Raw genomic sequence first — 10,836 nt, 5'->3', positions numbered from 1 at the left:
AGGAAGAAGCAAATAAGAGTGGAATATTTTTGTTTAATATTTATGCTATTTCATTGGAAATTTTATAAATATTTATGATTACCCATTAGAATTAACCTCTGAAAATAGGTAAATATTAACTCAAAAAAACCCCCACAAAACTATGGTCATCTTAATCATCTCCAAAAAAGGCACTGTGCTTATTTTTTCAGTATAATTTAAATAGAAAAATATACACTCAACTTCATTTTTATGTAACCTTTATATTGAGTAATTATGGATGTATACAAATATATGAAACTATACAGAAATTTAAGCTCTTAAATTTGAGCTTAAAAGTGAATGAAACAGGGACCACTGGGTGGCTCAGTCAGTTGAGCATCTGACGGCTGATTTCCATTCAGTTCATGATCCCAGTGTCATGGAATCAAGCCCCCCATTGGACTCCATGCTAAACATGGAGCCTGCTTGGGATTCTTTCTCTCCCTCTGCTCCTCTCCCCTGCACTCACTCTCTCTCTCTCTCTCTCTCTAAAATATATATAGATACATATATACACATACATACATAAATGCATAAAAGAAGTTTTTAAAAAAGAAAGAAACAGCTGAAACATGTATCAACTGATGATAAATTAAAGATATTATGATATATCCATACAAATTCTCTGGTGCCATTGAAAAGCAAGTTCAAAGTTTACGTAATTAAAGACACCCATAACACACTGTTGAATGAAATTCTGGGTAGCAAAACAGCATATATAGTGTGTTGTTGTGCATATAAATAGATATACGTATCTGAACAAATAGACAATAAACTTTTAAAAATAAATACCTCAGGACAGTGGTATTGTTAGATGAGAAACCAAGGATTTTGATTTTCAGTTTCGTGTACTTGTATCAGTCAGGATCCTGCCCAGGCAAAAAATGTCACACCCAAATTAGGTAACTGGAAAAGAACTTAATAAATGCACAGAGTCACCTGCAGAAGAGTTGAGTGGAGGGACACCTGGGTGGCTCAGTCAGTTAAGCATCAGACTTCAGCTCAGGTCATGATCTCACAGTTTGTGAGTTCGAGCCCCGCATCGAGGCTCTGTGCTGAGAGCTCACAGCCTGGAGCCTGCTTCAGACTCTGTGTCTTCTCTCTCTGTCCCTCTCCCACTCATGTTCGTTCTCTCTCTCTCTCTCTCTCTCTTTCTCTCTCTCTCTCTCTCTCTCTCTCTCCCCCATCTCTCTCAAAAATAAACATTAAAAAAAATTTTTAATAAAAAAATAATTTAAAAAAATAGAAGAGCTGAGTGGAACTGAAGGGGCAAATGGAAGCTATTCTTTTACTCTCTGAATCCACTCTTGTCTTTTATCCAGGGGACAAACAGAATAGGGAAGATAATATTAGGACAGAGAGTGATTGGGGGAGGGGCAGAGAGAAAGGGAGACACAGAATCTGAAGCAGGCTCCAGGCTCTGAGCTGTCAGCACAGAGCCCAACGCGGGGCTCGAACTCACCAACCGTGAGATCATGACCTGAGCCAAAGTTGGATGCTTAATGGACTGGGCCACCCAGGTGCCCCCTGGCAGGTCATCTTACTCAAGTACAGTGAATAACCTCAATTATGCTCTTATATTGGCATGAATACTGTCATTCTCTGTGCTTTTCTGAGAAGTCCAGCTATGTACCTCTCCCTAGAATTCCATGCTAATGATTTTATAAGCTCATTTCTTAGTTTCTCAAAAAGCCAAATAATTAGGCCTGCCACAAAATGGCAAGATTTGTGCCATAATCTATTGTTTCCTTCCAAGGGAAGCATATAACGAAAGGTATTCCTTGAAGTTCTTTCTATTATAAGGGTTTTCCTTTACCACTATCCTTCAAGGCAATCTCTGAGTAGTTTAAATCTTTATTTATTTTTGAGAGAGAGAGAGAGAGACAGAGTGTGAGTGGGGGAGGAGCAGAGAGAGAGGGAGACACGGAATCCGAAGCAGGCTCCAGGCTCTGAGCTGTCAGCACAGAGCCTGACGCGGGGCTCGAACTCACAAACTGTGAGATCATGGCCTGAGCCAAAGTCAGACGCTTAACTGACTGAGCCACCCAGGTGCCCCCAATCTCTGAGTAGTTTAATGCAATGGCCGTTTACTTACAGCTGATGCTAATACAACGTGCATAACTATTCATAAACCAGTCTGTTTCTTCTCATCCATTGTTAATTGGTCATAGAGAATTTCCAATATCCTAAGAGAAATATGGTGAAAAGAATAGGAGAATCTGGAAGTCTGAGCTTCCTGCTCAGGCCTCAAAAGGCTACTTGTGCCTTCCAGACTGTCTATCAAGCTTTTTCTTGCTCCAGACACAACTCAAATTTTCCCAATATATAGACTGAAGCAACATGTTCAAATATGGTATATGTTTCCTCCAAATGTAAAGAAATTCACCAAGGATTGGGCTTCTTTCTCTGGTGGGTATCAGAAGGTGAAGATACTCTAGAAGAGATATTCTGGTATACTCCAAACCACTTGGAGATATCACTGATGTTGAAGGTCCCTGAAATTTTTATGTATTTTTCTCATCATTTGACATACATGTGTCTTACAAAAACATCTAGGGTACCTACTACTTGTAGTTCACAAAGTCTAATTAGCATGATGTCATTAGAGTCATGGACAAACATAATATTCCATATATACTGAAACCATCAGCTACCTTCTCTGACACGTATCTGAGAAGGATCAGGAAAATTATGTCAAAATTTAGGTTCCCGGGGAAACAGATGTTGAGATAAAGATCAACACACAGGAAGCTTTTTAGGGAATGCTATTAGCATGAGTTAATTCCATTTGAAAGTAGGGAATTAAGGGGCACCTTGGAGGCTCTGTCAGTTAAGCATCCAACTCTTGATTTTGACTCAGGGCATGCTCTCACAGTTCGTGAGTTGAAGCCCCGCATGGGCTCTGCGCTGGTGGCCTGCACAGAGCCTGCTTGGGATTCTCTCTCTCTCCCTCTCTCTGCCCCTGCCCCTCTCTCTCTCATTCTCTCTCTCTCTCAAAATAAATAAACCTTAAAAAGAAAAGAAAGTAGGGAATTGAGCAGTAGGTGGCAGAGGGAAAATGTGCCAAACTTGTGGGAGCTCTGCACCTGGGATGAGATTCCAGAATTGTCCCAAGTAGACTGTTAATCAATCATTAAATGCAAACTAACCCAGAAAAGTGAGCATGTTCACAGGTATGTCAGCTCTCTTTAGTCAAGGGAATTCCCAAAAAAGGGCAAATGGATGCAAGACGTCAGATAACGTCTTCCCCAACAGTGGGGAATAAATATTTCTGTCCTGAATAAATCTTTCTGTCCTGAAGGAAGGGATCTGGGTAGCAGGTCATAACACATGTGACATCCACCCCTAGGTCACTTGCATCTCCTTGATTCATTTCAGTTCTAGACACAGCTCCTTCAGAACTTTGCTGAACTTCTTATCCTGCAGTCACTTGAGAGGAAACTTAAGGGGATGAATTGTAACACCTGCTCCTGAAGTGAATCATGAGCCCACAACTGGTACTCCTATCCCTCCTCTGCTATGTAGTCTAGAGTTCTTGGTTAGCAACTCTGCTGGCCTAAATGCCTCTTCTGATAAGGTGACCTAAGTCTTTATGCATAAACGTTCCAAAACCCTGTTTATTGTGTTCTTCTCAGGCTATGAATGTTGCATTTGTCTATTTACCATTAAAATTGGTTGAGGGAGTTCTAAAAGACACCCATATGAATCACCTGGTGCCAAACTGTATCCTTCCTACTCTCACGTATAACAGCAGCCTTACTTCTTCCTAAAGATCAATTACCCCTGCCAGGGTAGTGATTCCTCTTCTTGTCTGTTTATTCTTAGTGCAAAAAGCCTGAATTTCCTGGGCAATAGCCACAAACCAAACTTTAATGGAACTCTTTTGTTGTGTCTCTGATGGAAGTGTTTCGTCTTGTTATAGAAACCAGGACTTCTAAACACATAGTGCCCAGAGTTCCAAGATGGGAAGCTCAAATTTCCCAATCGTATCATGTATGCTGCCTAATGGGGACACAACACTCAATAATAATTATTTATTGTATGTGTAGTATATATCTCAAAATATCAAGTCCATGCTGGTACATCAGCTGTACCTGCAGTAAGCCATTCCAGTTCCTCTATTAGACCAGCAGATTCTGGTTGGTACAGTTTGATGGGACTAATAGATCCAACGTTCATGTGCCAATTCCCGCACCTGCTTTTCTTTAACGTGGATCCTTGCTTGGTATAATGTGATAATTTGTGTTATAATATGTCTATATTTCAATTACACTGTAATCCTTAGGGGAGATAGTTTGTCCAGAGCTATAAAGAATTGTGTTGTGATTATTTCAATTGATACTTGCTATAAACTTCACATCTTTTCTTTTTTCACTACCAATTTTTCTAATACTACAGGGTACGCCAAATAGGATTGTCTAAGTACAGGGTTATTTGCATAAAGTCTGGAATGCCACAAAAAAAAAAAAACTTTTCCAGATCTATACCCTTTCACATCTTTTAATATATAAGTTTGAGTGCTATTCCTGTTGTTGAATGTTTCCTCCAGAAATAGGAGAAATCTACCAGACGTTGTGCTTCCTTATTAGTAATAGAGGGTACAAGATTCAATAGTTTTCCTTTACTTTGAGAGGATCTCCAGACATGCTCAGACCATTAAACTCCTAGTTTTTTTCAAACTTGATTGAGGATAATTGACAAACAAAACTGTCTATATTTAAAGTTTATAATGTGATGACCTAATACCTACATGTATTGTGCAATGATTGCCAAGTTAACACATCCACCACCTCACATAGGTAACTCTCGGGTGTGTGTGTGTGTCTCTGTGTCTTTGTGTCATAAAAATGCTTTAGATCTACTTTTAGCAACTTTCAAGTACACAATACCATATTATTAACTATAGTCACCACACTGTACATTAGATCTTATGAACCTATTTTCCTATAACTGAAAGTTTATACCCTTTGACCTATATCTCCCCATTTCCACCTCCCCCAAACTTCTTGAAACCACCATTCTATTCTCTGTGTCTGTAAAATCAGATTCTTTTTGTAAAAGAAATTATCCCACATATAAGTGATAATGTACATTATTTGTCTTTCTCTATCTGGCTTTTATCAGTTAGAATAATGCCCTCCAGGCTCATCGATGTTATCGCAAATGGCAGGATTTGCCTTTTATGGCTAAAGATTCCATTTGCATATATACCCCATTTTATTTATTCAACGTGCACTGAAAGAAATTTACATTGTTTCCATATCCTAGCTACTGTAATAATGCTAAAGTGAAGACGGGTATGCAGATACCTCTTCAAGATACTGATTTCATTTCCTTTCAATATCCACGCAGAAGCAGAATTGCTGGATCATGTGGTAGTTCTGTATTCAGTTTTTTGATGAACCATCATATTGTTCTTTGTAAACTTTCATAATGCTCACTATAAATGAGCAGCTGTACCAATTTGCTTGTCATCAGAAGTGCAGAAGGGTTCCCTTTTCTCCACGTCCTTGCTAGCATTTGTCTCTTTTTTTGTAATAGCCATAATAACAGGTGTGAAGTGATATCTCATTGTGGTTTTGATGTGCATTTCCCTGATGATTAGTGAGGGTGAGCACCTTTTCATACACATATTGTACATTTATATGTCTTTTTTGGGGGAAAAATGTCTTTTCAGGTCCTATACCCTTTTTTAAATTGGATTAATTACTTTTTGCTATTACTTATATGACTTTCTCATTATTTTGTATAATAACCCCTTATCAAATATATGATTTGCAAGCATTTTCTGCCATTCTGTAAGTTGCCTTTTCAATTTATTGTTTCCTTTGCTGTGCAGAAGCTCTTTAGATTTGTTTCTTCTCAATCGTTTATTTTAGCTTTTGTTGCCTGTGTATTTGGTGTCTTACCCAAGAAATTATTGCCAAGACCAGTGTCAAAGACCATTTGCCCTGTGTTTTCTTCTACATTTGAGTCTTTGATCCATATCTTGAAATCCTAAAATTTTAATGATGTGAAATTTCCTCATTCTTTACACAACTTATTCTCTCCCTTGACAACACATACATATTACCAATGGATGAATGTACTTGCCATTTCCTCCTTATCTGGTTTGATGGCATGATGTCATTAATATAATAGACAATTATGATGACATATAAAATATCCAGTTGGCCTGGATCTCTTCAACTATAAGATAAAGGGTAAAACTGTAAATATATACTTATGACCATTTCATAAAAATGCTGTTTCTAATCTCCTTTCTGAAAGATATGGGGAAAAAAATGGACGAGATCAATGATCACATATCATATGGCCAAGGCTGTGTTAATCTGCTCTTGCAAAGTTACCACCCTTGGTAAAGCAACTGCAGTTAGGTCTGTTACAAGGGTGAGTTTACAATAGTCCATTGTCATTTTTCAGGATCTGCCTGACTTTTGTAGGAGTCACAGTGGCGAATTAAATGGACAGAGGATGGGGATCACCATTCCAATATTTTTTGGGTATTTTATTGCCACCACTGTCCCTACAGAATATAATGTACTTTTTGAAATACTGTCTGGATGTGTGTATGTGACAGTCTCAGCGCCTCACCCTCTACGATAGCTGAAACCCACAGGGCACGGAAACAGTGTGGGGGTTGTATCAACTACCAAGTACCTTCATTCAAATCATACATCAAGGAAGTGGTGCAGTGATCATGGGATGGGAGGGGGTATCATCTGGTGGACACACTATGCATTGCTCTAGACTAGGAGTCTGTATATAGTTAACTCCCACATGCCTTCATTCAAACAAAAGGGCCACAGTGACCCTTTAGGAATTTGAGTATGGTCATGGTAGAATCTAAGAAAAGACTTAGAAATGATAAGGAAGTGCTCAATGTTGATGACTATTTACCAGTAAAAAAAAAGGAATACATAAGAGATATAAACCTCTTTCTTTAAATAGATCTATAGGAAATAACTGGAAGAGTAGAATTTGTTCAGAAATTCAAATGCAAAATTGATTTGAAAGTGATGGGCCAGTGACATGGCAACCAAGGACATAGTTTCTGGTGCCTGGCTCTCTGGTAATTTCTGTCCTGCTCCTGGGCCAATTGCAGTCACCCCTCATTTCTTGGGTTACAGCTAGGGCACCAGGAGGATCAGAAGCAGTGATGTTGGTAATTCAGTCTAGCTTTAACTTCTACCATTCTAACATAGAATTAGCAATTTTATACACTGCCATATAGAGGAGCCTGATAAGGACACCAAGGAAGCAGAAAATGGAGAAATAAGAATCAAACAAAGTAGAAACAAAGAAAATTGAAATTGAGACTTAAAATTGTAAGCAGAAGGAAGATAAAATAAATCTTGGTTATTCAATTATGTGGCATGCTCCTAACCATGTAGGTGACAAAGCACATATGATTTGGTTTTTGACACTTTGATGTATAGACTATCAAAGAATAACATCGCTTCTAAATTAATGGTGAAATCGATATCATAATATCATAGATAGTACTTTTCTAGGCATATAACATCTTAAGTGTTGAGTATTTTCCTGAAATTGTAAAATGTCTTTTCTACAACCAGCATGAGGGAGAATCTATGATTTCATATCTTCATAGCCAGCAGTTCACGAGATCGTCCGGTAATGCACAACATGACTGCACAATCTCCTCATTGCCGCTTTCATCTCTTTGTTCCTGAATGTATAGATGACTGGATTCAGAAAAGGAGTGATAAATGCATCAAAAATAGCAAGATACTTATCCAGGTTGGATGTGGGAGAAGGCCATGTGTAGAAAAACATCAGTGGCCCAAAGAACAAAACTACCACAGTGATATGAGCTGACAGTGTAGAGATAGCCTTGGATGAGCCACCAGAGGAATGTTTCCAAACAGTAAACAAAATGAAGATGTATGAAATGACCAGCACGATAAAGGAGCCCACAGAAATGAGCCCACTATTCACAGTAACCATGAACTCCAGTTCTTGGGTGTTTGTGCAGGCAAGTCTGAGGAGCCGGGGAAGGTCACAATAAAAACTGTCCAACACGTTAGGGCCACAAAAAGGCAAGTCTACCACAAAAACTACTTGAATCAATGAATGGATGAAGCCAATGACCCAGGAAGTGACTACAAAGTATAGACACATCCTGGGACTCATGACGGTCAAGTAGTGCAGAGACTTACATATGGCCACATATCTGTCGAAGGCCATGGCTATAAGCAGCACCATCTCAGTGCCCCCGACAGCATGGCTAAAGAAGATCTGGGTAAAGCATCCAAGAAAGAGATGGATTTGCGCTTCTTGAAAATATCACAAATCATTTTAGGGGCTATGATTGAGCAAAACAACATATCAATGACTGAGAGGTTAGCCAGGAGGAAATACATAGGGAAGTGCAAATGAGCATCCAAGGTTACAGTGAACACAATGATAAGGTTTCCCATCATGCTTGCCAAGTAGAACAAAAAAGAGAAAACAGAAAGGAGAAGTTGGATCTCCCATGAATTAGTGAGTCCCAGGAGCACAAACTCTGATACTGTCGACTGATTCCTTCTATCCATTGCCTCAGATACCAGGATCAGTTTTCATGTTACCTAAAGGAAGAAAGAAAATAAAAAACAATTGCCTAGCCAAGTATTAGTGTTTACATAAGGAAGCCTACAGTCCATAAAAACAGTTATCCTATTAGCAGTTCACACAGCCAAATAAGCTTCATCTGATTTATATTGGTCTTCTACCTGGAGGAGGCAAGAGGTGCCCAATGCCAGTGTGGATCCAAAACTGCTACAACTAAATGAATTCCACCTCTGGACCTGTTTCCCTTCTGGTTTCTGGTTTCTTCTACTCTCACTCTTATTATTTCTTCCTGCCCTGCATTCTACCTCAGTAACATACAGGGTCAACTTCAAATACTTTTGACTATGATTTCTTATAAATGGATAGGATTTCAGCCACTCGTGTGAGCCACCTAACAATTCCTCATGCACAGCAAAGAACTTTCAAAGTCTCTGTTATTCCTGTTGCTTAATTAGACTTTAAACATTTTCCTTCTTTCCACTTTCAAAATTTCTCATTCTGTTCTCTAATGTCCCAATTTTCAGTGTCCCAGCTCAAATATCCCTCCCTGTGAAATCTTCCAAACCTGCCTAAGTCTCTCTACTCTGTACTGTTAGCATTTATTTCACTCTATCTCTCATGATTATATCCATTTCCATCTCTCAAGTTAACCAGTGTAGTCTCTTGGGTACAGGAATAATTTTAGTTCATATGGGTATCCCCTACCTCCATTAAAAACACCAGAGGTAACTAACACAAGTAGTTATTTAATGAGTGCATCACACTGATTGAATGAAGGGAAAAAATTAAAGGCAGTAAAGAATGACCCTGGAGTCAAGAGAGTCCATCATAATTCACTAAAGTTCATATTAATAGTATATTTTATGGTACAAGTCAGGAGTTATCACAGGATCCCAAGCTTCATTCACACAGTTGTCTAACTACACAAAATAATTATTTCAGAAAAGAATTCTATCATCAAGTGAAATATGGGATCTCAATTATTAATTTAAAATAGTTGATAGAGGGGCACCTGGGTGGCTCAATGCGTTAAGCATCCAACTTCAGCTTAGGTCATGATCCTCACAGTTCGTGAGTTCGAGCCCCGTGTCAGGATCTGTGCTTACAGCTCAGAGCCTGGAGTCTGCTTCGGATTCTCTCTCTCTCTCTCTCTCTCTCTCTCTCTCTCTCTCTCTCTCCACCCCTCTCCTGCTTGTGCTTTGTCTCTCTCTGCCTCTCAAAAATAAATAAATGTCAAAAAAATTTTAAATAGTTGATAGAAGTTCTTTGATATGTTTCAACTGGAAAAAATCATTTTATCTTTTAATGATACTCACTTTGAGAAAAAATTTTCAATTTTTAACATAATACATGTAATGACCTGAGGCAAATAATCTCCTCTGGTAGTAGACACACAAACAGAAATAGAGATGTGGGCACCTGGATGGCTCAGTAGGTTCGGTATCTGACTTGGGCTCAGGTCATGATCTCATGGTTCCTGAGTTCGGGCCCCTCATCAAACTCTGCACTGACATTGTGGAACCAGCCTGGGATTCTCTCTGTCTCCCTCTCTCTCTGTCCCTGCCCCATTTGCATGTGCATGCTCCTTCTCTCTTTCTCAAAATGAATAAACTTAAAAAGAAAGAAAGAAAGAAAGAAAGAAAGAAAGAAAGAAAGAAAGAAAGAAAGAAAGAAATAGAGATGGGGCACCTGGGTGGCTCAGTCAGTTGGGTGTCCAGCTTCAACTCAGGTCATGGTCTCACAGCTTGTGGGTTCAAGCCTGCATCGGGCTGTGTGCTAACAGCTCAGAACCTAGAGCCTGCTTCGGATTCTGTGTCCCTCTCTCACTCTGCCCCTCCCACACTCATGCTCTGTCTCTGTCTGTCTGTTTGTCTGTCTCTGTCTCTTTCTCATAAATAAAAAACACTAAATAAAGTAAAAAACAAAAAATTTAAAAAAAAGAAATAGAGATACATCCTCATTGAATACCCAAAGATAAGAACTCTGCCACATAAAAGCAGTCTCTTTTCTTTTCAAAATACATCTGGAATGGATAAAAGAATAACAGGAAAAGAACTGGGTGAAAACAGCCAGCCAATATATGAGTCTTCAATGAGAGAGGGTCATAACTGAGTTATAGAGATAAAGGGCAGGAAAAGAACTAAGGGACAATAGCAAGATCGGAGCATGGAAACGTAGGAGACAATTACAGTTCTTTTTTTTTTTCAATATATGAAATTTATTGTCAAATTGGTTTCCATA

The 10,836-nt window shown here is 38.9% G+C and overlaps 1 protein-coding gene across 1 annotated transcript; it reads right to left on the bottom strand.

The window, feature by feature from the left end:
- Positions 1-7,595: 7,595 nt before the first annotated feature.
- LOC109258477 (olfactory receptor 4F15) lies at positions 7,596-8,681 on the bottom strand. The gene is given in 2 exon segments (XM_019435296.2): positions 7,596-8,297; positions 8,300-8,681. Coding segments are annotated over 2 exon segments (936 nt in total). The 5' UTR covers positions 8,580-8,681; the 3' UTR covers positions 7,596-7,641.
- Between the last annotated feature and the right edge of the window lie 2,155 nt (positions 8,682-10,836).

This window comes from Panthera pardus, unplaced genomic scaffold (genome assembly GCF_024362965.1).
Source record: "Panthera pardus isolate Hobbes unplaced genomic scaffold, ASM2436296v1 HiC_scaffold_24, whole genome shotgun sequence".
In the NCBI taxonomy this organism is placed as follows: Eukaryota; Metazoa; Chordata; class Mammalia; order Carnivora; family Felidae; genus Panthera; species Panthera pardus.
This window is presented reverse-complemented; position numbering and strand designations above follow the sequence as displayed.